The sequence below is a fragment of the Artibeus jamaicensis genome, unplaced genomic scaffold (assembly GCF_021234435.1).
Source record: "Artibeus jamaicensis isolate MK-2021 breed Jamaican fruit bat unplaced genomic scaffold, CSHL_Jam_final contig_2377, whole genome shotgun sequence".
Lineage (NCBI taxonomy): Eukaryota > Metazoa > Chordata > Mammalia > Chiroptera > Phyllostomidae > Artibeus > Artibeus jamaicensis.
Window position 1 is genome coordinate 820063 of NW_026521496.1, and position 27162 is coordinate 847224.

At 37.6% G+C, this 27162-nt stretch overlaps 1 protein-coding gene across 3 annotated transcripts in view; it reads right to left on the reverse strand.

Moving 5' to 3' along the window:
- Window positions 1-27162, reverse strand: part of PHKA1 (phosphorylase kinase regulatory subunit alpha 1) — a 148866-nt gene that overhangs the window by 112479 nt on the left and 9225 nt on the right. For all 3 annotated transcript variants that reach the window (XM_037145459.2, XM_053662306.1, XM_037145458.2), the window contains exons 4-8: window positions 26776-26944; window positions 22995-23077; window positions 18002-18082; window positions 12799-12897; window positions 11466-11612 (exon numbers count right to left, since the gene is read on the reverse strand). In XM_037145459.2, coding sequence (XP_037001354.1) covers window positions 11466-11612; window positions 12799-12897; window positions 18002-18082; window positions 22995-23077; window positions 26776-26944 — 579 coding nt within the window. The remainder of the gene's footprint in view (window positions 1-11465; window positions 11613-12798; window positions 12898-18001; window positions 18083-22994; window positions 23078-26775; window positions 26945-27162) is intronic.

A 27162-nucleotide genomic window follows, 5' to 3' on the forward strand; every position in this document is an offset into this window, starting at 1 on the left:
CTGTGCCACTGCCATAGCGACAGGACTGGATGCCGGGGAGTCAGGTATGGAAGCCGGGACACTCCAAACCCCTGAAACGGCCCTGGGCGGCAGAGGAGCCCTCTACAGGGACTGGGACGTTCTCAGCCCCTGTACCGCTGCCATAGCGACGGGACTGGACACTGGGGAATCAGGTACAGGAGTTGGGACATTCTAAACCTCTGTGCCACTGCCATAGAGACAGGACTAGACGCCAGGGAGTCAGGTACGGAAACCGGGACACTCCAAACCCCTGTGACGGCCCTGGGCAGCAGAGAGAGCCAGATACAGCAGCCGGGACATTCCCAGCCTCTGTGCCGCTGCCGTAGTAATGGGCATGGGTGCTTGAGGAGGCAGCTACTAGAGCCAGGACATTCAGCAGTGGTAGGCGACCAACCCAGGGACCAGCATGAGGACCAGCGTGAGTGTAGGTGGAGACGAAGAACATCAAGAAACTTCAAGGAGTCTGCACCACTGAACTTCACAAGGATCATACCACAGAAGTTTACAACATAAAACCAGGGTTTCAGAACAGATCAATTTTAGAAGCAGAGACTAACAAGAAGAGTCTCAAACAATGGGAAGACAAAAAACAATCCCCAAATGAAAGAAAAAGCAGAAACTTCAGAAAGAATGTTAGATGAAATAGAGGCTGATCAACTATCAGATAGTGAATTCAAAGCACTGGTTATTACGAAGTTCAAAGAGCTCACAGTGAACTACCAGAAACTACAGGGGAACTATAATGATCTCTCTGCAAATTACAGCAACATGAAAAAGGAAATGGAAACTATCAGCAAGAGACAAGAGGAAATGAAGAATACAGTTTCCGAATTGAAGAACACAGTAGAAAGTTTCAAAAGTAGGATAGATGAAGCGGAGGATAGGATTAGTGAGTTGGAGGACAAGGTAGAAAGCATCTCACAGAAAGAGCAAGAAAATGAAAAGAGGCTCAGAAAGAATGAAGAGGGATTAAGAGAAATGCAAGACAATATGAAACGTAATAATATCTGAATAATAGGAATACCAGAAGGAGAAGAAGAAGAACAAGGAATAGAAAACGTATTTGAACGAGTAATGAAAGAAAATTTCCTTAATTTGATAAGAGAAAAAGTCACACAAATCCAAAAATCACAGAGAGTCCCAATGAAGAGGAACCCAAGGAGGCCCACTTCAAGACACATCATCATCAAGATGGCAAAATTCCAAGACAAAGAGAGAATCTTAAAGGCAGCAAGGTAGAAAACAAAAGTAACATACAAGGGAGCCCCAATAAGGTTAGCTACTGACTTCTCAATGGAAACACTTCAAGCAAGAAGAGAATGGCAAGAAATATTCCAAGTAATGAGAACCAGAGGCCTACAACCAAGGCTACTTTACCCAGCAAGGCTCTCAATCAAGATAGATGGCCAAATAAAGAGCTTCAAAGACAAAAGAAGCCTAAAAGAATACGCCTCCACTAAACCAGCTCTGCAAGAAATACTAAAAGGACTGCTTTAAGGGAAGGAAGGATAAGAGGGAGACAGAGAGGAACACAGGTACAAAAATGGCAATGAATAAGTACCTATCAATAATAACCTTAAACATAAATGAATTAAATGCTCCAATCAAAAGACACAGAATAGCTCAACGGATAAGAAAGCATGACCCACACATATGCTGCCTACAAGAGACCCACCTCAGGACAAAAGACCATCACAGACTAAAAGTGAAAGGCTGGAAACAAGTTTTCCAAGCAAACGGACAAGGAAAAAAAGCCGGGGTAGCAATTCTCATATCAGACAAAATAGACTTCAAAAAAAGGCCATAAAGAGAGACTCAGAAGCTCACTTCATTATACTCAAGGGAAGAATCCACCAAGAAGACCTTAACATTGTAAACATATATGCACCAAACATAGGGGCACCCAAATATATCAAGAAAATCTTAGAGGACTTCAAGAAAGATATTGACAGCAACACAATTATAGTAGGGGATTTTAACACCCCACTATCAAAAATGGACAGATCTTCCAAGCAAATTATCAACAAAGATATTGTGGCATTAAACAACACCCTAGAGGAAATGGACTTAACTGATATATATAGAGCCCTTCATCCCAAAGAAGCTAAATACACATTCTTTTCAAATGCACATGGAACATTTTCAAAGACAGACCACATGATAGGACACAAAACGAGCCTCAACAAATTTAAGAAAATTGAAATCATACCAAGCATCTTCTCTGACCACAAGAGACTGAAATTAGAAACCAACCCCAAAGAAAAAAACCCAAAGCACCCAAAAACATGGAGACTGAATGGTATGCTATTAAACAACGAATGGGTCAAGAATGAAATTAGGGAAGAAATCAACACGTTTCTGGAAACAAATGAAAATGATCTGACAACAACCCAAAATTTATGGGACACAGCAAAGGCAGTCCTGAGGGGGAAGCTCATAGCAATACAGGCCTACTGAAAAAAATAAAAACATTTCAAACAAACAACCTAACCCTACGCCTACAAGAACTCGAGGAACAACAACAAAGACAGCCCAGAGCAAGCAGAAGGAAGGAAATAACCAAGATTAGAGCAGAATTAAATGACATAGAAACTAAAAGCACAATCTTAAGGATCAATGAATCCAGGAGTTGGTTCTTTGAGAAGATAAACAAAATAGACAAGTCTTTAAGTAGGCTCATCAAGAAAAGAAGAGAGAGGACACAAATAAACACAATCAGAAATGAAAAAGGAGAGATTACAACTGATACCACAGAAATAGAAGGGATTGTAAGAAATTACTATGAAGAACTGTATGCCAAGAAATTTGAAAACCTAGGGGAAATGGACACATTTCTAGAAAAATACAATCTTTCAAAACTCAGTGAAAAAGAAGCAGAAAATCTAAATACACCAATAACAGCAAAAGAAATTGAAGCAGTAATCAAAAAAAAAACTCCCATCACACAAAAGCCCCGAACCAGATGGGTTCACAGGAGAATTCTACAAAGCATTTAAGGAAGAGCTAACCCCTATTCTCCACAGACTGTTCCAAAAAATCCAGAAGGATGGAAAACTCCCAAATTCTTTTTATGAACCAGCATCATCTTAATTCCAAAACCAAATAGAGACACAACAAAGAAAGAAAACTTCAGGCCAATATTGCTGATGAACATAGATGCAAAAATCCTCAACAAAATATTGCCAAATCGCATCCAACAATATATCAAAAAGATCATACACCATGATCAAGTGGGATTCATCCCAGGGATGCAAGGATGGTTCAATAATCGCAAATCAGTAAATGTAATACATCACATAAACAAAAGCAAAGACAAAAATCACATGATCATATCAACAGATGCAGAAAAACCTTTCGATAAGGTACAACACCCATTTATGACAAAAACACTCAGCAAAGTGGGAATACAGGGAGCATTTCTCAAAATAATAAAGGCCATATATGAGAGACCTACAGCCAATATCATACTCAATGGGAAAAAACTAAAAAGCTTTTCCACTAAGATCAGGAGCAAGACAAGGTTGTCCACTGTCACCACTTCTATTCAATATAGTATTGGAAGTTTTAGCCCAGAGATCAGGCAAGAAAAGGAAATAAAAGGCATCCAAATAGGAAAGGAGGAAGCAAAACTGTCACTGTTTGCAGATGACATGATAGTGTACATGGAAAATCCTATAGACTCTACCCAAAAACTGCTCAAACTAATAAATGAGTTTGGCAAAACAGCTGGTTACAAAGTCAATATCCAGAAATCAAAGGCATTTTTGTATGCCAACAGTGAATCAGCAGAAGCAGAAATAAAGAAAAAAAATCCCATTTGATATAGAAAAAAGAAAAATAAAATATCTGGAAATAAACCTAACTAAGGAGATAAAATACCTGTATGCCAAAAACTACACAGCCCTGAAGAAAGAAATCAAGGAAGACAAAAACAAATGGAAACATATACCTTGTTCATGGATTGGAAGAATTAACATCATCAAATTGTCCATACTACCCAAAGCAATATACACATTCAATGCAATACCTATTAAAGTACCAATGGCATATTTCACAGACATAGAACAAACACTCCAAAAATTTATATGGAACCATAAACGACCCCGAATAGCAGCTGCTCTTTTTAGAAAGAAGAACAAAGTAGGGGGGATCACACTACCTGATATCAAACTGTATTACAAGGCCACTGTAATCAAAACAGCCTGCTACTGGCATAAAAACAGGCACATAGACCAATGGAACAGAACAGAGAGCCCAGAAATCAACCCAACTCTCTACAGTCAATTAATATTCGACAAAGGGGGCAGTAACATAAAATGGAGTAAAGATAGCCTCTTCAACAAATGGTGTTGGGAGAAGTGGACAGTTACATGCAAAAAAAATGAAACTTGAGCACAGACTTACACCATACACCAAAATAAATTCAAGGTGGATAAAAGACTTAAATGTAAGTCGTGACACCATTAAAGTCCTAGAGGAGAACATTGGCAAGAAAATCTCAGATATTTCACGCAGCAACTTCTTTACTGATATGTTCCCTAGAGCAAGGAATGTAAAGGAAAGAATAAACAAATGGGATCTCATCAAAATAAAAAGCTTCTGCATGGTTAAAGAAAATAGTATTAAATTAAAAAGACAACCAACTGTATGGGAAAACATATTTGCCAATGATACCTCAGACAAAGGTTTAATCTCCAAAATATACAAAGAACTTACACGACTCCACTCTAAGAAGACACCCAACCCAATTAAAAAATGGGAAAAGGACTCGAACAAACACTTCTCCAAGGAGGACATACAGAATATTCAGAGACACATGAAGAGATGCTCAATATCGTTAGCTATCAGAGAGATGCAAATTAAAACCACAATGAGATACCACTTTACACCGGTCAGGATAGCTATCATAAACAAAGCAACAAACAACAAATGTTGGAGAGGTTGTGGGGAAAAGGGGTCCTTAGTTCACTGTTGGTGGGATTGCAGACTGGTACAACCATTATGGAATACAGTATGGAATTTTCTCAGAAAAATAAAAATCAACCCACCTTTTGACCCAGCAATTCCACTGCTGGGATTATATCCTAAGAATTCTAAAACATCAATGTCAAAGAACCTACGCACCACAATGTTCAGAGCAGCACAATTTACAATAGCCAAGAGTTGGAAGCAACCTAGGTGCCCATCAGTAAATAAATGGATCCAAAAATTGTGGTACATATACACAATGGAATTCTATGCTACAGAGAGAAAGAAGGAGCTACTACCTTTTGCAGCATCATGGATGGAACTGGAAAGCATTATGCTGAGTGAAATAGGCCAGGTGCTGACAGACAAATACCATATAATCTCACCTTTAACAGGAAGCTAAACAACAAAACAAGCAAGCAAGCAGAAAAAAAAAAACCAAAGACACTGAAATAGAGAACAAGGGGATAGTGACCAGAGGGGAGTAGGAAGGGAAGTTAAGGGGAAAAAGGGGGAGGGATTTGGAGGAACAAATAGGAAGGACACAGGGACGAGAACTAAGGGGGGTGGAAATGGGAGGGAGGTGGGGAGCAAGGGGCGGGGGAGGCTGGGATGGGAGAAATAGACAAAAAACTGTACTTGAAAAATACCTAAATAAAATTTTTTAAAAAATGTGTGAGAAGACACTTCTCAATCTCCCAAGAGAAAACAGGAAGTGGGAGGACTATTAAAAAAGTGAAAAAAAGTAAAAAAGAAAAAAAGAAACTATCAGGTAGGACAAAGAGGAAATGAAGAGTACAATTTCTGAACTGAAGAACACAGTGGAAAGAATCATAAGCAGGATTGATGAAGCAGAAGTTAGTCGGAGGACAAAGTAGAAAAAAACACCCAGAAACAGCAAGAAAAGGAAAAGAGGCTCAGGAAAAAAAGGAAGAGGGATTAAGAGAAATGCAAGGCAATATGAAATGTAATAATATCCAAGTAATACGGATATCAGAAGGAAAAGAATAAGGGACAGAAAACCTATTTGAAAGAGTAATGAGAGAAAATTTCCCTAATTTGATGAGAGAAAAAGTCACACAAATCCAGGAATCACAGAGAGTCCCAATGAAGAGGAACCCAAAGAGGCCCACTTCAAGACACATCATCATCAAGATGGCAAAATTCCAAGACAAAGAGAGAATCTTAAAGGCAGCAAGGGAGAAAACAAAAGTAACATACAAGGGAGCCCCAATAAGGTTAGCTACCGACTTCTCAATGGAAACACTCCAAGCAAGAAGAGAATGGCAAGAAATATTCCAAGTAATGAGAACCAGAGGCCTACAACCAAGGCTACTTTACCCAGCAAGGCTCTCAATCAAGATAGAAAGTCAAATAAAAAGCTTCCAAGACAAAAGAAGTCTAAAAGAATACGCCTCCACCAAACCAGCTCTGCAAGAAATACTAAAAGGACTGCTTTAAGGGAAGGAAGGATAAGAGGGAGACAGAGAGGAACACAGGTACAAAAATGGCAATGAATAAGTACCTATCAATAATAACCTTAAACATAAATGGATTAAATGCTCCAATCAAAAGACACAGAATAGCTCAATGGATAAGAAAGCATGACCCACACATATGCTGTCTACAAGAGACCCACCTCAGGACAAAAGACCATCACAGACTAAAAGTGAAAGGCTGGAAACAAGTTTTCCAAGCAAACAGCAAGGAAAAAAAGCCGGGGTAGCAATTCTTATATCGGACAAAATAGACTTCAAAAAAGGGCCATAAAGAGAGACCCAGAAGCTCACTTCATTATACTCAAGGGAAGAATCCACCAAGAAGACATTAACATTGTAAACATATATGCACCAAACATAGGGACGCCCAAATATACTTAAAAAAATCTTAGAGGACTTCAGGAAAGATTTTGACAGCAACACAATTATAGTTGGGGATTTTAACACCCCACTGTCAAAAATGGACAGATCTTCCAAACAAAATATCAACAAAGATATTGTGGCATTGAACAATGCCCTAGATGAAATGGACTTATCTGATATATATAGAGCCCTTCATCCCAAAGAAGCTATATACACATTCTTTTCAAATGCACATGGAACATTTTCAAAGATAGACTACATGATCGGACACAAAACGAGCCTCAACAAATTCAAGAAAATTGAAATCATACCAAGCATCTTCTCCTACCACAAGGGACTGAAACTACAAACCAACTAGAAGGAAAAAACCCAAAACACTCAAAATCATGAAGATTAAATAGCATGCTATTAAACAACGAATGGGTCAAGAATGATATTACGGAAGAAATCAAAAAGTTTCTGGAAACAAATGAAAATGAACTCATGTTCATTGAACTGCTGTGTCCCTAAACTTATGGGACACAGCAAAGGCAGTCCTGAGGGGGAAGCTCATAGCAATACAGGCCTACTGAAAAAAATAAAAACATTTCAAACAAACAACCTAACCCTACGCCTACAAGAACTCGAGGAACAACAACAAAGACAGCCCAGAGCAAGCAGAAGGAAGGAAATAACCAAGATCAGAGCAGAATTAAATGACACAGAGGCTAAAAGCACAATTCTGAGGATCAAGGAGTCCAGGAGCTGTTTTTTTTAAATAAACAAAATCAACAAGCCTTTAAGTAGGCTCATCAAGAAAAAAAGAGAGAGGGCCCAAATAAACACAATCAGAAATCAAAGAGGAGGCATTACAACTGACAGCAGAGAAATACAAAGAATTGTAAGAAAGTACCATGAAGAACTTTATGACAAGAAATTTGAAAACCTAGGTGAAATTGACAAATTTCTAGAAAAATATAATCTTCCAAAACTCAATGAAAAAGAAGCAGAAAACCTGAACAGACCAATATCAGCAAATGTAATTGAAGCAGTAATCAAAAATTTCCCAACACACAAAAGCCCTGGACCAGATGGTTTCACAGAATTCTACAAAGCATTTAAGGAAGAGCTAACCCCTATTCTCCACAGACTATTCCAAAAAATCCAGAAGGATGGAAAACTCCCAAATTCTTTTTATGAACCAGCATCATCTTAATTCCAAAACCAGATAGAGACACAACAAAGAAAGAAAACTTCAGGCCAATATTGCTGATGAACATAGATGCAAAAATCCTCAACAAAATATTGGCAAACCGCATCCAACAATACATTAAAAAGATCACTCACCACGACCAAGTGGGATTCATCCCAGGGATGCAAGGATGGTTCAATATTCGCAAATCAGTAAATGTAATACATCACATAAACAAAAGCAAAGACAAAAACCACATGATCATATCAACAGATGCGGAAAAACCTTTTGATAAGGTACAACACCCATTTATGATAAAAACACTCAGCAAAGTGGGAACAGAGGAAGCATTCCTCAATATAATAAAGGCCATATATGAGAGACCTATAGACAACATCATACTCAATGGGCAAAAACTAAAAGCTTTTCCACTAAGATCAGGAACAAGACAAGGTTGTCTACTTTCACCATTTCTATTCAATACAGTATTGGAACTCCTAGCCACAGAAGAGAGACAAGAAAAGGAAATAAAAGACATCCAAATTGGAAAGAAAGAAACAAAACTGTCACTGTTTGCAGATGACATGATAGTGTACATGGAAAATCCTATAGACTCTACCCAAAAACTGCTCGAACTAATTAATGAATTTGTCAAAACAGCTGGTTACAAAGTCAACATTCAGAAATCAAAGGCATTTTTGTATACCAACAATGAATCAGTAGAAGCAGAAATCAAGGAAAAAATCCCATTCGATATAGCAAAAAGAAAAATAAAATATCTGGGAATAAACCTAACTAAGGAGGTAAAGTACCTGTATGCAGAAAACTACACAGCCCTGAAGAAAGAAATCAAGGAAGACAAAAACAAATGGAAACATATACCTTGTTCATGGATTGGAAGAATTAACATCATCAAAATGTCCATACTACCCAAAGCAATTTTCATATTCAATGCAATACCTATTAAAATACCAATGACATACTTCACAAACATAGAACAAACACTTCAAAAATTTATATGGAACCATAAACAACCTCGAATAGCAGTCGCAATTTTGAGAAAGAAGAACAAAGTAGAAGGGATCACAATACCTGATACCAAACTGTATTACAAGGTAACTGTAATCAAAACAGCCTGGTACTGGCATAAAAACAGGCACATAGACCAATGGAACAGAACAGAGAGCCCAGAAACAAATCCAAGTCTCTACGGTCAATTAATATTCAACAAAAAGGGTAGTAACATAAAATGGAGTAAAAATAGCCTCTTCAACAAATGGTGTTGGGAGAACTGGAGAGCTACGTGCAAAAAAATTAAATTTGAGCACCATCTTACACCATACACCAAAATAGATTCAAGGTGTATAAAAGACTTAAATATAAGCCGTGACATCATTAAAGTCCTAGAGGAGAACACTGGCAAGTGAAATGTCAGATATTTCACGCAGCAACATTTTTACTGATATGTCCCCTAGAGCAAGGGACATAAAGGAAAGAATTAACAAGTGGGATCTCATTAAAATAAAAAGCTTCTGCATGGCTAAGAAGACAGTATTAAAATAAAAAGAAAACCAACTATATGGGAAAACATATTTGCCAATGATACCTCAGACAAGGGTTTAATCTCCAAATATACAAAGAACTTACAGGACTCCAATCTAAGAAGACAAGCAACCCAATTAAAAAGTGGGCAAAGGACTTGAACAGACATTTTTCCAAGGAGAACATACAGAGGATCCAAAGACACATGAAAAGATGCTCAATATCACTAGCTATCAGAGAGATGCAAATTAAAACCACAATGAGATAGATACCACTTTACGGCGGTCAGGATGGCCATCATAAACAAATCAACAATCTACAAGTGTTGGAGAGGTTGTAGAGAAAAGGGAACCCCAGTTCACTATTGGTGGGATTGCAGACTGGTACAACCACTGTGGAAAACAGTATGGAATTTTCACAGAAAACTAAAAATGAATCTGCCTTTTGACCCAGCAATTGCACTGCTAGGAGTATGTCCTAACAACCCTGAAACACCAATCCAAAAGAACCTCTGCACCCCAATGTTCATAGCAGCACAATTTACAGTAGCTAAGAGTTGGGAGCAACCTAGTTGCCCATCAGTAAATGAATGGATCCAAAAAACATGGTACATTTACACAATGGAATTCTATGCAGCAGAAAGAAGGGAGCTCCTACCCTTTGCAACAGCATGGATGGAACTGGAAAGCATTAAGCTCAGTGAAATAAACTAGGCGGTGAAAGACAAACCCCATATGATCTCACCTTTAACAGGAACCTAAACAACAAACAAACAAGCAAGCAAAATATAACCAAAGACACTGAAATAGAGAACAGGCTGACAGGGACCAGAGGGCAGAGGGGAGGGAATTTCAGGGGAAAAGGGGAAGGATTTACAGGAACTAGTATAAAGGACACATGGACAACAACTAAGGGGGGTAGAAATGGGAGGGAGGTGGGGAGCACTGGGGGTGGTAGGCTAGGATGGGAGTAAAAGACAGAAAACTGTACTTGAACAACAATTAAATAAATAAATTTTTTAAATAGGAAAGAAAATTTTAATGTGGAAAAGTGAAAAAAATATAATAATTCAAACAACCCTAATACCAGCCCAGCAGCAGAAAGTGATTTCAGCAATGTGATTTCAAGGCAGGGCTAAGTTACAGACTCTTCCCTAAAACAGTGTTCCTAATATTTCCTCTCCATGGCTTTCCACCATTAGGACAAACCTGTGACGGCCCAATTAGTAATCTCTGTGTTCTTGCTCACACAGCTTATACGATTATAAGACACCTCAGCCTTAAAAAAAAGGAAATCATATTTTTTACATTTTTTAGATAGTTTGAGAATTGCAGAAGGGTTACAAGAACAGTGAAGAGGGTTTCCATATACCCTTCTACCAGTTTCCCCTTTTCTTAACCACGTTACAAAGCTAAAGAGGATTTATCAAAACTAAAAAATTCACACTATTAACCAAAGTACAGAACTTACTTGGATTTCACCAATTTTTCCACTAATGGCTTTTTTCTGTTCTATTACCTGATTCAGGATCCCAGTGCTTTTAGTTGTCATGCCTCCTTAGTCTCTCTCAACCTGTGGCAGTTCCTCAGTCCTTCTTTGTTTAAAAAGCATCACTTTGACACCTTCAAAGTGTGTGTGTCAGTTATTTTGTAAAATGCCCCTTAATTTGTTTTTGTCTAAGGTTTTCTCATGATTAGATTGAGGTTATGCAGTATTGGGAAGGATGTCACAGAGGTACTGTGCACTTCTTGGTGCAATGTATCGGGAGTACATGATGTTAATTTTCCTTATTACCTATTATATTAACCCTGTTATTTAGTTAAATCATTGACACAAGTCATAGTCAAGGCCCCAGAAGATAACAACTTTCCCTTAAAGTAAGAACCCTCATATAGACATACCTGAAGCTTGGTGATGATTTCTTGTTTTGTGACTTCCACCAACTGATTATCCTCTACTGCAAAGGCTGGGAAGGAAATAACTGAAAGTAGACTAGCATCAACCTCTTTGGATGTTGAAGCCCGAGGGAGTATTGAATTAAGAATAGACTAAGAGAAAGAAAATCAAAGGTGGCACATTAGTGAATAACTCGAGGTTATAAAACTAACAGATTTAGGCCCTGGCTGGCATAGCTCAGTGGATTGAGTGCGGGCCTGCGAACCAGATAATCGCGGTTCAATTCCCAGCCAGGGCACATGCTTGGGTTGCAGCCCAGTTTCCTGCAGGCCAGTTCCCAGCAGGGGATGCATGAAAGGCAACCACACATTGATGTTTCTCTCCCTTTCTCCTTCCCTTCCCCTCTAAGGATCAATAAATAAAATCTTAAAAAAAAGAGTTAAAAAAACTAACAGATTTAGTTTCAAAGGATTTATGTAGAAGAGGATCATGGAGAAGAAAATCTAAACAGTATTCAATAGTGACAGCTTTAAAAAACTAGCTAGTTCTGTAAGTTATCCCCTGTTTTGATCCTGCTCTCAATGCTTTCCAATCCTGATTGTTAAGCAGATGCTAATGGATATAGAATAGTCTTAACATCATTATCCCATCTACAATCCTGTTATTCAACAAGCACCTATTAAGCATAAAGATAAGGGAAAATGTAGCTGCTGAGAAATAGGAAATGGAAGGCTCAGCTCATATATCCCTTATATTTATCTTTTCCATAAGAAATGTTGTGTTTTTACAGTTAGAAGATGAGTTCCCACTCACTATAACATTATGGGTGTCTAATCAGGGTTTAGAGAAGAAAACTCATTTTGCCAATGAGAAGAACCTTAATCTTTTAATACACAGAGTAATCCTAAACAAAACTGAACATATGTATTTACCATTTAAACAATCTGAACTCCAAACATTTAAAACTGGGACAAGGAAATGTTTCAGAGCCACTATCAAGAACACTCAAAATCAATCATCCCTTATTCTCCTTTTATACCTAGAAAAAGAAATACTCAGGAGCAGGGTCCATAAACTTGATATGACAACACTGAAGGAGCCCATATACTATAATGGGATCCCTTTATAACTTTGGGTAAAAAAACAAGGCTATGATTTATGTTACTGCTAATGTTATATCAAGCTTATCTTAATACAGGATGTTTGATAAGTCATTTTTGGCATATGGTAATAAATAAGATTATGTATTCTCAACCAGGTTTCTTTATTTTAAAGTCCTTACTAAGTCTGACTCTAGGTTAGAATAAATTTTCTGTAATGTGGTCCATTATTTCTTACCTGGCAGTGCTGTACTTCATCAGCAAGTACGTGAATAACTGATGGAGGCCCACCTTTCACACCAAACAGATTCAGTTCATCTAATGCTTCCAGGGCTGCCTGTAAGGAACAAAGAAGGAATGGCTAATGTCAGCATTAAAAAGATATATATTTCTATGCCCTGTATCTTAATATCATAGCAATGCACATAATGTCATTTTAAGTATGTTCAGCAGAAAATAAAATACAACTAACATTCTTTTTTAAAAGATTTTGTTTATTTATTTTGTAGATAGAGGAAAAGGGAAGGAGAAAGAGAGGGAGAGAAACATGAATGTGTGGTTACCTCTCACATACCCCTTACTGGGAGCCTGGCCCACACACAACCCAGGAATGTGCCCTGACTGGGAATCAAACCAGCAACCCTTTGGTTCACAGGCCCATGTTCAATCCACTGAGCTACACCAGCCAGGGCTACAATTAACATTCTTTATTCCAAGAAGCCTTTGAGTTGTTTTTTCCCTCTCATATTGTCTAAGAGACAATTAAGATGGAGGCTGTGGCCATCTTTTCATGATAGAAACCCTCAACACATTCAATATAGAAAGAACATATCTTAACATAATAAAGGCCATATATGATAAACACAGTTAACATTATACTCAACAGTGAATGAATGAAAGCTTCTCCTGTAAGATCAGAACCAAAAAATACTTTTACTGAACATGGTGTTAGAATTCCTAGCCAGTGCAATCAGGGAAGACAAGGAATCCAAATTAGAATGAAAGTAAAATTGTCATTATTTAGAGATGGTGTTGTCTTACATGTAGAAAACCCTGAAGACTTAACCAAAAAACTAATCAACAAATACAGTAAAGTCGAAAGACATAAAATCAGCATGCAGAAATCAGTGGTGTTTTTGTACACTAACAACAAAACATCTGAAAAAGACATTTAAAAAATCTATCCTTTTCACAATAGCATCAAAATCAATAAAATACTTAAAAATAAATTTAACAAAGGAGGTGAAAGGCCCTAAAATTTACATGAAACCACCAAGGACCTCAAACATCCAAAGCAATCATGGGAAAGAAGAGCAAAGCTGGAAGACTAACATGTCACAATTTTAAATTATATAACAAAAATATAGTAATTAAAATAGTATGGTATAGGCATTAAAATAGACACATAGCCCTGGCGGTGTAGCTCAGGGGATTGAGTGCAGGCTGGTGAAACAAAGGATTACTGGTTCAATTACCAGTCAGGGCATATGCCTGGGTTGTGGGCCAGGTCCCCAGTAGAGGGCGCATGAGAGGCAACCACACATTGATGTTTCTCTCCCCTTCTCCTCTCTCTAAAAATAAATAAAATCTTTTAAAAAAACCAGACACATAGACCAATGGAACAAAATAAAGAATCCAGAAATGGACCCTTGCATTTATGGTCAATTAATATTTGACAAAGGAGTGAAAAAAACTCAGTGAGTGAAGGATAGTATCTTCAACTAATCAATAAATCATGTTGGGAAAATTGGATAACCACATGTAAAGCAATGAAATTTGATACCTACTTATACCTATCTTAATTTTTAATAAAAATTAAAAATATTAAACATAAGATCTGATACTATAAAACTCCTAGAAGATAACACAGGGAAGAAACTCCTTTATGTTAGTTTTTACAATAATTTTTATAGATGAAACCAAAAGCATAAGCAACTAAAGCAAAACTCAACAATTGGGACTACAGCAAACTAAAAAGCTTCTGCACAGCAAAAGTAACAAAAAAAACCCTGACAGACAACCTACGGAATGGTAGAAAATACTGGCAAGCACATATCTGATAAGAGGTTAATATCCAAAACATATTAGAAACTCAAGAACAACAACAACAAAACAATTAAAAATGGGTGGAGGAATTCCAATGTGGCTGCAGAGTAGCTGGAAGCTCAGTCTGCATGATCCCAGACTCAGACCAGTCTTGCAGCTAAATTGCAGAACATTCAACTTGAAAAAACAGCTTAAGTGTAGCTGGTCTAGAATGTTAGAAGCAGGAGCACAAGGAAAGATGAGAAGAGACAAGGAAAGGGTGAAGCCCCTCATGCAGGTGTGGTGATGATGGAGTCAGAGGGATACTATACCAGAGGAGCTTCCTCTCCATAGGAGGGTGGGACCTCATCCCCATACAGGGATCCCAAATCCAGAGCAACAAGAGACAAGAAGGGGAGCCGATGCAGCATCAGGAGTGAGAAGCAGTGGGGATTAGATCCACCTGGGAGACCAGAGCCCCATGCCAGGGAAGAAGTGAGCCCATTGTTACAATACTAGGTTGGGAAGTTTTCCCTGATCTGTGAATACTAGAGGAGTCACATGGCAGGTGGAGGCTGGAGAAGGGGTGTTCTTGGTACACAGAACAGTGAATTTGAAGGGCCCTCTGTTCTCTAGAAGGACTTTGGGCAGATCCCTTGTCAGAGTCTGGATGGTGAGGCTTGAGGGAGAGGACCACTCTAACCCACATTAGGTGGCGACCAATCTACTGAGTCATTCTGTCTGCCTCAAGGCAAAGGGGAACTATGCTGGGCTAAAAATTTGGCTACAGCTTGCTTGGTTAGATGGCGCAGAAGAGTGAAACATTTGGCCCATTTAAAGCCCAGGTGGAACTGGGAGATTTGGCCCTGCCCTGCTGTTACCACTGCATGCACAGAAATTTGAGTGCCAAGCGGTACTGATTTTTTTTATGTGTGATCCCCAGCTGGGCTTCTGCCCAGGAGTCAGATGGGCATACTCTGGGCTCTGCAGCTGCAATATGTGGAATCAGAGTCAAGCTCCCCAGCAAGTTCAGCCTGCACACCCATGGAAAGAAGAGGAAGTACCTGCCTACCCTTCCTACAGAGTGTGAGTACCAGCATTGGAGCTGAAACACCCCTGCCAGGTTACCCTGCCCTGAGAGCATTTCTGAAAGAAGGGAGAGCAGCTCAGAGAGGGAACTGTCAAAGAATGAGACTGGAGGCACATCCAACCTCTGAACTCTGGAGGCCCCATTTGCTGGTCAACTAGAAGCTCCACCTTGACAGATTTGCCAAGGGCCAGGATGGGACAGCTATCTGACATTGGTTTGCGACAGAGAACCTCTTGAGAGGCCTAAGACCGGCACAACAAATGGCCAGCTTCAGATAGCACCAGAGGGGGACCCAATGGGCTTCACCGGGCTTCACTAACAGTGTATGGAAAGAAGACAAGATTGCTGTCATCACAGCAGGCACAACAATCTGGTGAGGCAAACCACACTTTTTTCTTTTTTAATCTTTTCTTTGTCTTTTCTATTTCATTTTTCCTTGTCTTGCTGATTTTCTTCCATATCTCTCATTCTGTCTTTCCTATTGTTATTCTTTTCTATTCTTTTTTTAGTTTTCCTTATTTTTATTTTATTTCATCTACATTTTTCTCTATATATGAATTTATTATTTTTGTTATTATGTTTCTTTCATCTTCCTTTTTTCCTTTCATATACTTTCCAACTTCTTTTCCTTCTCTAATTCTTTTTGTTACTTGTCTTTTATTATTCTTTTCTCTTTTTTGTTTAATTTTTATTGTTTTTGTTAGAGTATTAGTGACTTTTCATTTCTGATTCTTTTCATTGTTATTTTTGTTATTGTTGCTGGTTTGTTTATTTGTTGAGTTGTTTTCCATTTGCTTTTGCTTTGGATTGTTTTGTTTGGTCAGCACACATACAATAATTTTCACAATGTGGTTGGAGCTGAGCCTCAACCAGCCTGACAATGAAGCACACCCATGAATGGGATAACAGCAATCAAGAAACAATTACAGCCCTGACTGGTGTGGCTCAGTGGATTCAGCACTGGCCTGTGAACTAAAGGGTTGTCAGTTCAATTCCCAATCAGGGCACATGCCTGGGTTGCAGCTTTGGTCCCCAGTTAGTGCCTGTGTGAGAGGCAACCAGTTGATATTTTTCTCTCACATCTATGTTTCTCTCTTTCTCTCTCTTCTTCCTTTCCCCTCTCTAAAAAATCAACAAGCATGTCCTCAGGTGGAATAAAAAGTCAGATTACACAGAAGTATAGTAAGATTTCTTAAAACAAACTCAATATTTGTGCCACTTTGATAAAAATACATTAAAAGAAAAAGTTTACCTGGGGATAAATATCTCTAGGTACAAAGTTCCATATATACTTACTAATTCAACCACATTAATTATATAGTTGAAACTTCCTGTGATGTTATTTTTGGTTTATTTAATCTGTCATGCCTGGCAGTGGTTTTTGTTAAATTATCCCCTTATAACTGCTTCTATTTTGACTTGTATTTCTAATATATTTTGTTTTATATTAATTGAAACTACATTCCAGGCCAGGCTTCCTCATTTTAGGCTGTGCCTTTTAAAATTCTGCCTTGACCGTATTTGTCTTCTTTATTCCATATAATACTATTTTGCTTTGAATTCTACTCCATTTGATGTTTACATACATAGTCACCATGTTTTTTTGTTTATGTTGGCAAGACTTTGCCCATCTTTCTATTTTTAATATTTCTGTATCAAATTGTTATGTTAGAACTCTTGTAAGTAGTAAAGGCTGAACTTCCTTTTTCTCTCTTTTAAAATCAACCTGTGTTTTTTGCCTTTTGTTAGGAGAAACAAATTAAGCCGTGCGTATTTATCATTATAATATATATATTTTGATCCGATTCTTGCTATCCTATTTTATGCCTTCTTGCCTTTTTCATATATAAGAGCTGTTACTGAGGCAGTAGCAGTGGGAAAGAAAAGATAAAGCCAAGTGAAAAGGTAATGATGATGATAATGATATGGGGGGTGCAGGAGAATGTGGGTGGTAGAGGATTAAGAAATAGTTTCCTGATATCAAGCTTTGTCAAATGGTGTATAGAAGGACGATAGACCTTCTTTTGTTTGTTGTATAATGGTAGAGATGATGAGTTTAGTTTAAGATATTTTCTCTGAGTTCCTTGCAAGATATGTAGGTAGAGATATGCTACGAAACCAATTTGGATATATAAATCTGGAGCTTATGAAAGAAGTCTTTACCTACATGTTCATAGTTCTAGGAAAGAACTCTGAATTTTGCCTGTGGTTTAAAAGAACAATTAATTTGATGATGGTCCATATTCACATTAAGCCTTTATCTATGGCAAAGATGTACCGGACTTTCTTCCCCCGTACCTGGGATAAACAAAGCAAAAAAAATTACCTTTGCCATTCCAACTGAACTGGCATTCAATTCTGAGATCCCTTGGTTGGTCTTGTCACCACGTTCCCATATACCAAAGTCCTGGCATAAAATAAGCAACATTCCATTAGAAAATCATCACTACTAAATGCTTACTAGATGCACAACTGTTCAATAAAAGGCACAAATAGTAGCTAATTTGTCACACTTACAATTATTAAGGATATGCCAATGAGTTGGGTTGCTCCCACAGATATTTTCCCAGTAACTTTAAATTCTAGTATGGCATCCAAGAAGTTGTAGGACTCCTAGACAGTTTAATTGTAGTCAAAGTGTGATTGGGCTTTCTAAAGTTCCTGGCCAGTTTCAAATCCAAACATGTTGTTTCCTTCTCAGACCCTTTCACTCATACGTTGCCTGCTCTGCTTCCTTTCTTTAATATATTTCTTCCCCAGCATTTTGTTTTAGAGTTAGAATGACTTCTTCTTAAGAAATCATTTACATAATGCTTCATCAAAAATTTTTCTTGTAATCCTTGGCCCAATACCAGTAACTTACTGTTTTCCTTTCCTTCCCCCACACCTTCCAGCCAAATAAAATTCCAAATTACCAAGTAGACACTACTCTCTTTCTGTCTTCCCCAACTCTAATCAGCAGACTTCTAATTGTCTGCCAGAGAATACCAGCATCAAATACTAAACTTTGACGTTGTGGAGTAGAGCTACCTTGTGTTTTTATCAGAGGTCAAGCTCTTCAAGGTCAATCAACTAGATTAGAGTGAATTATAGCAGGGAAATATGCCCAGCTCCCTACACACTAAAGTTTTTTAATCACTTTCCTGGCCAGAAAATATTCAGGAAATTAGCTCAAAGCAACTCAAACAGCAGGTAGTAATGAAGTGGGGAAAAACTAAACTTTTAAAAATAAGATTCATAAAACTTGTTTCCAACCTGGAATATCTGAGTCTTAGATTAATAAAAAAAATTACATGAATTGCTTTCAGTAGAAAAGTATGTTATCAATCAAAATAGAATAAAAAACAAATATCTCTCTGTCACTAATCCCTAGAGTTTAACCTAGTTCATGCTTTTTAGAGTTTTTAATAGTTTGGATGGGAAAACTCTTAACTCAAAGGGTCAGACTAATGATCATGGTGGGAAAAAATATGCTCTTGGCTAGAATTTCTCATATCATCATTATCAGCAAAAATAGCTAATTCCTACATAGAGCTCACTATGTAGTTACATGATTCTAAGTAGTCCATCTAGAGAGGCACTTATCAAAATTTCCCATCAAAGCAGATACCGAAGGAGTCTAGGAAATGGAGCCTAAGCCACACCTTGGTATTTTACCTTAAATATCCATTCTAATTTTACTCCATAGTGGCATTGACAATGTACCATGCACTAACCTGTGAACTTTACACTACTATCTTCCTTAATCATTACATTTATAGATGATAAAACTGAGGTACAAAGAGAGGTTAAGTGACTCACCCAAGGATACACAGCTAATTAGTGACAGACCTGGGATTAGAGGCCAAGTACTCCCACTCCAAAGCCTACATTCTTAACCACAGTTCTATATGGCCCCTTGATAATATAAAGATAACAGTTAAAATTACTTTCAATAAACTGTTTATTTTGAATAACTTTACACTTCCAGATAAGTTACAAAGACAGTAAAAGTGAGTTCCCATACACCTTTCATTCAGTTTTCCTTAATGTTAACACCTGACATATCATAGTACAACTGTCAAAGCTAAGAAATTTACATCAGAACAATACTACTAACCAAATTATGGACTTGATTAGGATTTTACCACTTTTTCCACTAATAGTTTTTAATATTCCAGGATCCAAGCCAGAATACCATCTTACATTTGTTGTGCTTCCTGAGCCTCTTCCAATCATTTACAGTTCCTCCAGTCTTGTCTTCCATGATATTGACACTTTTTGAAGATTTGTGGATTAGTGGTCAAATATTTTATAGATTTACATCAGTCTGGTTTTGCCTCATGTCTTCTCTGGCTTAGATTGAGATTATGCATTTTTGGCAAGGATACTATAGACATTATGCTATGCCCTTCTCAGTGCATCATATCAGGGGTCACACAATGTTATGTTTTATCACACTGGTCATATTAACCTTCATCAGTTGGTTAAGGTGGTGTCTTCGGGGTTATTCCATCCTACTGTTACCATTTTCCAACTTGTAATTAATAAGTATCTTGAGACACTTTATGACTACAAATATCCTGTTTCTCTTCCAACACCCACCCACTGATTTAGCATTGTAAACCCTGAGAAAGAAGACACATACTAAGAAGGGCTTCTGATGGCCAACTGGGTTCATATTAAAAAAAGAAAAACAGAGCCTAACAGCCATTTCTACAAAGGGGCCCCCCTCACTCAAACTGCCCTTCAGGGATAAGCCTGCACTGAACTGCCTGCTTGCACTGTGTTCCTGCCATCTGAGCCAGCCCTTCCTTATACAGGAGTTCCTGGAATCCTATTGCAACCAATAGGACTGAGGCTTTCCCCATCCAATTGGAGCTGCACAGCTCTGACCAACCGGAGTGACTCTATTCTGACCAATCAGGACAATACCTTTTGGACCAATCAAACTGTGAGGATTTGGAGTCCTTATTTGCATGAGGAAAGACCAATTGGGGACCAGAGACATGGACTTCTGTCCATATAAGCCAGCTCCCCTCTGGCTCTGGGAGGTACTTTCTCTTTCCACCAAAGCTGAAGACTGCATTTTTCTGGCTGAGCTAAAACACTGAAGATGTCTTGCAGGAGACCAATGCACGCCAGAGCAGACTGGCACAGAAAGGAGTCAACCAAAGAATGGTGGGGCAGACCTGTGCAGTGCAAAGCAGAGGCAAGGAACAGAGCAGAGCAGTCTGGCCAGAGAAGGGGCTGTTCCAGTGCTGCCTCGCAATCGTGCTGTTTTCACAACTGTGCTTTTTTTTTTTTTTTCTGGAGTACGAGGTTTATTAACGTGCACGGGTCCATAGGAGTCAATCTCCAAATTCTGAGCCCCGAACAAAGGATTCTTGGGGTTTATTTATTTTATTTTTTACCACAATTGAGCTGTTTTGCACTGAATAAAGGTTCCTTCACTGCACCCCAAATTTGGGGTTCCTGTTGGTGTTGAATTGGTGCCAGTGATCATCAGTTGACAGTATCCATTAGTACGATTCTTGCCTATGAGAATTACTAGTGGTGTTTCCATAGTGATTTTCTAGCTCCTTCTTTACCTCTGTAGTCATTAATGGCCATTCTTCACTGAGAACAAATACCATATGATCTCACCTTTAACAGGAAGCTAAACAACAAAACAAACAAGTAAGCAGAAAAAAAAAAAACCCAAAAAACAAAGACACTGAAATAGAGAACAAGGGGATAGTGACCAGAGGGGAGAAGGAAGGGAAGTTAAGGGGAAAAAGGGGGAGGGATTTGGAGGAACAAATAGGAAGGACACAGGGATGAGAACTAAGGGGGGGAGGAAATGGGAGGGAGGTGGGGAGCAAGGGGCAGGGGAGGCTGGGATGGGAAAAATAGACAAAAAACTGTACTTGAAAAATAACTAAATAAAATTAAAAAAAAAATTGTCCTTTCTCTCCCATTTACTTATTCAGTTGTTTATATCAGTATGAACTTATGGATATTTAGGTTATTCTCTGGGTTGTAATAAAATGTTATTATTTATTTTCTTGCTAAAATTGTTTCAGTTTTGGCCTCAGAGAGTTTTTCCAGGTTTGACCTACCCCATTCTTTTTTGAACACTTCCTTACTTTTGTCACTACATGATACTCCAGTCTCATCTTGTATTTTCCCCATACCAGTCCAGGAATAAACCACCTCTCTAGGAAATTCTGCTTTCTTTTATTACAGAATGATAATTACAATCCTAGACTTGAGCAATGGTGCTCATTGTCACTGTGGTGTCATTGTTTCTAGGTCCTCTCACTAAAAAGAACTTGAAAATATCCACATGTACACATGCAGGTGCATGCAAACACATGTACACACACATATATCTCAGACATCTTACATTTATTTCTGTATGTACCTTACATCACTTTTCACATCAAATCTATGAGTTAAAGGTGTAGGAAGGTCAGCCATATTTATCCCATGGATAGCCTCACCTGCCCCCAAACTAGTTCTACCCTAGTTTGTGCAGCAAAGATTAGAGTACCAGAAGGCACAATTATCATTAATTCTACTGCTGCAACCCTTAGATGCAGTGGAAAGGTCAGAGAACCCTGAGTTGCACCCTGGACCACAGCAGGCCTATGGTATCAGAAGGCAAAGAGATCAGTCAACAAATAATGTGTGCTTGCATAAAATATGTGTACATTACACTTAACCTTCTGGCAAATACGGAGTGACAGGTTCTAGATTTACCCTCCCACCTAAAATAATTTAAAAAACTAAACCATTAAGTAAAAAAATGGACTATTTATGATATAGCCACTTTCAATACAATGAATATGCAATGCAGAACAGTGATCCCTGACAGATGTTAAATATTTTATTATTTAATATAAATTTACCTCATATAGTAGTTATAAGAAAAAGTAACTAGTTTGTATAGTAGATACTGAATCAATGTTTACAGATAATATTACACACATGACTAAATGTTATTTCTAAGTAGCTAACTAACCCATACTACTCCCTAGCCATCTTGCTCCTGTTCCAAGACCATAAGTCATTAGAATAAGACTACAATTTAGCCCCAGACTGTCAAATATATACCATCAGATATTGTACAGTTTGCAAGAAATGAAAGCATAGCATCTTGACTCTCTCGCCTCTGTAACTCCCTTGGGAAGAAGGTAAACAGAGGATGACAGAGGTTATCAAAGAAAGAAGCTGAAGGCAATTTTTGTCAGAAGCCTTATAGATTAGTTCCCTGTAAGGGGCAGCATTAGATAAAATGGATTACCCAGAATTTAAAAAACACCATGTTTAAAATACATTCCCAAATGAGTACTCACAGCAGTTTTATATGCAGCTTCGATGTAAAACACAAGGTTCTGTATGAAATTGACTTCATCTAGGCTGTGGATGATATGAAGTCCTGAGGAAAAAGAGAATAAAGATATAGAGTTGGTCAATGATCACTACAGGTTTTAAAGGTAGCTACAGTGACTAAGTGACCCAACCATTCCCAGGTAATACTACTTCCATTTAGGAATAAGGGGAGGTACTTTGACTAAGAACCATAAAAATAAGATCACAAATCAGTCTTAGGCTAGTCTTCAACTAAGTGAGATAACAGCATATTTTTAACATGGAAGAATTTTAACTATTATTTGTAGGTTTTAATATAAAGTCTCAGGCTCTTAATTTTATAGGTAACTAATTCATAATCCGTCTAAATGTCAAACCTAGGCATCTGGAAAAAGGCAAATATCTCATAAAAGAGTTGGAAAGAGTCTAAATACTGAGCAATAAGTAGATATACATTATAATTCTTAAGAGAACTAAATCCATTATTTTTGGAGTAAAAATTAGAATTATTCTAAATGTAGGCTACACACAGATAGTTATAGCATACAATGGAGTGTTTGCATGAATTACCCACCTACTTTTTACAACATCCCTAAGAGGGGGGTACTTCTATTTTCTCTTCACTAAGGTCATGTAACTAATAAATAGGACTCAATTGACTATCAACTTCTATATCACTTCAGATCCTAACCAAGGATGCTATACTGCCTAACCAAGGATGCTATACTGCCTCCCAATATGTACAGTATAATCCATTTTTGTCTAAAAAGTAACATGTCTCACCCTGGCCAGGTGGCTCAATTGGTTGGAGCATTGTTATGTACACCAAAAATGGTTGCAGGTTTCATTCCTGGTTGGGGCACATACAGGAAGCAATCAATAGACATTTCTCTCTCACATCGATGTTTCTCTTTCCCTTCCTCTCTCTCTAAAACCAATAAACATATCCTCATATGAGGATTAAAGAAAAATGACATTTATCTCCTCTCTTCTTCCCCATCTCTTATTTTTATTGAATACCAACAGGTATACAGTGAAAGTCTTCCACCCGGAATCACATCACTCCCACTCTGTCAAGTCTTCTCTCTGGCAAAAACAAGTCTTCCCAGTTTGCTTTGTATCCTTTCTGAAATATATTATGCTATATAAAATTTACACAAACAGTAGTACCATACTATGCTGCACTTGACTTTTTTCATGTATTACTTGGAGAGATTTAAAGTATATCTGCCTCATCTTTTTTAACAGCTGCACAGCTTTCCACTGAATGCCTACTGATATAACCAGTTCATTAATAATGCAAAGCATTTAGGTTGTATCTAATCTTTTATCACCACAGTCAGTACCACCATGAATATCTGTGTATTTATATATCTTTGTGCTCATGTACCAATATATCAAGGTAAATTCTTAGTAGAATTGCTGAGTTACAGATTTACGCATTTTTTCCAAAATTTTATTAAGAAATTTTTCAACAAACAAAAGAAATGAAAGATTTTTACAGTGAATACCTGTGTACACACCATCTGGACTAAACCATTAACATTTTACTATAATATTCTATCTCATACCTATCCATCCATCAGACCATGTCATTTTTTATATCTGTCAAGGTAAACTGCAAATATCAGTATACCATAACCTTACCATGTATATATTAAATGTTGATAATTATCACTAAGTTATTCCACAAAGAAATTGCATAGTTTACATACCAAACAGCACTAACTACCTGCTCTCTAAACTACATCAACACAAGCTTTAATAAGTGTTGATCTTCGCCACTCTAATGGATGAGAAATAGAATCTCTTTGTTAATTTGAAGTTCTTTTATTATGAATAAGGTTGTAAGTCTTTTTATATGTTTGTAAACCATCTGTATTTCTTTTCCTATGAACTATTTGGTTGTGTCCACCAATTTATATTGAATTGCTGGTCTTTCTGTTATTAATACATCAGTGAATATTAAGAAAGTTAGCCTTTTGGCCATCATACATGTTACAAGTATTTTTCTAGTTTTTTGATCCCTGACTTTGTTTACAGTACATTTTTATTCTCAGAAAACTTTTATTAAAAAGTTCTATCCCATGAATGTTTCTGGTACTTTTATAGTTTTAGGGGTTTTTAAAAGATTTTATTTATTTATTTTTAGAGAGAGGAGAGGGGAGGGAGAGAGGGACAGAAACATCAATGTGCAGTTGCCTCTCCCATGCGCCCCTTACCGAGGACCTGGCCTGCAACCCAGACGTGTGCCCTGACTGGGAATCAAACTGGCAACCCTGTGGTTCTCAATCCACTGAGCCACACCACCCAGGGCTAAAACTGTCTTAATACACAGTTAACACACAGACCCTTAAACAGCTAGCCACAGCTCTGTAGCTTCACCTTTCTGCCATTTTTCCAGATCTGTCTTACACTCTAAACACAGAAATACTTTTTAAATTTCTGTACTTCCGGTCATACTGTTCCTTTCCCTTTTCTGACTTGTGAATATCTACTTATTCCTACTTATTTCTCAAGGGCCTGATCAAAAATATCCATCTTATTCCAAGCTCCTATCAAAATCAACTCATTGAGTTAAAAATCAAACTTTAAGTCAGGAATCAAGAGATGACATTTGTTGAATAAATGAATATGTCTCTTATAAGCCTCTTTAGTATATTTCTGCTTCTTTTCTGGGCTCAAAATGAAAAACCACAAGGGACATGTAGATACTTTTTGCTTTGTAAAAAAAATTCCAGAGTTGGTATTGAAAGAATATTAGAAATGGAGTTATATCTGCCATTCTATTTTTTTAAAACAAAACCTAAAAAGATATTTATTCAGGGAGAAACCACCCTTCCAAAAGAAGGGAGTACATAAGTAGCCATATTATAACTTTAAGAAAAGGTCAGTCTGCCTCTGAGATGTGTGTTCTGGAGGGGAATAAAAGGAAGGCTTTATCACCAAAATATATTTGTGCAAGAAAAGGAGAAGAAGAGTATTCTGAAGTAATTCTCACCCTGAATGGTTTTAGTACCAAGTAGCTCTGTAACCAGATAGGAAGATAAAAAAATTACAATGTCAAAAATGTGGTATTGTGACAAGTGCATTTACTTTATCTCAGGACAGTCTGGGAAAGGTCCTGTTTAATTTACAAACTGATTATCATCAGATTTATTGTCTTCCTCTATATAGAATACATAAAAGGGAATTATGTTCATTCTTATGCTTTCCTCTTTTCAGGTAAAGCATCTAAAAGTAGTAACAAAGCCACGTGAAAAGGGTTATTATTCATTTGAATTCTGACTCCTAAGTTAATCCCCTTAATAAAATTTAGAGGCCTGCAGAGAGATGCCTTGTTTATAATATATTAATACAGAGTAGTATAAAGCAGGTGATTCAATTTATGTTAATACTAACTATAAGCTTGTCAGTGTATGTAGTATGAGAACAAGCAATTAAACCCTAGTCCTTCTTCCTCATCTCATGGTATCTGAGGATTAATAAAAAATAAAAATACTCATCTAAAGGAAATCTACCCCAGAATTCCTGGCTCTCAATTTAAAAGTACTAATTAGTATCCCAGACTTGTTTTTCAACATAAAGGAATACCAACTAGATCTCAAAAAATTGTTTCTCCTTGTACAATTTTCAAAATATTGTGGTTCCAATGTGCATCTTTGAGCAATGTAAAGAGCTGTTTTGTTTTCTGGAGAAGCCACTTGTGGTAGAGCAAGAGCTCTACAATGCTGTGGCCCCCAGTACTTCTGTCCTTGTACCAACCTGAGGCAGTCATTTGTGCTAAGAAGAGCAGATACACAGAGGTGGCATCCAACTGCAGGTGTCCCCACTGGTCATCACCTACTACAGTGGCACAGGTTTTGGTGTTGTACTTGGCATGGAGGCTATCCTTGGTACTCTGACTGTATTTGAAGGATTCTACTTTATCCACCTGAAGAAAATGAAAACAGTTAAAGATGGCTATGCAGAAAAAGCAACCCATATAAAACACTGCTGCAGTGCTCTTAACTGAAAGACTCAGTTCCTGAAACGTAGATTTCATTATGTGTGCATCTGACAAATGATACTGGATTGACTAAAAAGTTCATTTGTTTTTTTTTTTCTGTAAGATGGCCCTAGTAATGCTTCAAACAATTTTGTTAAATTGTA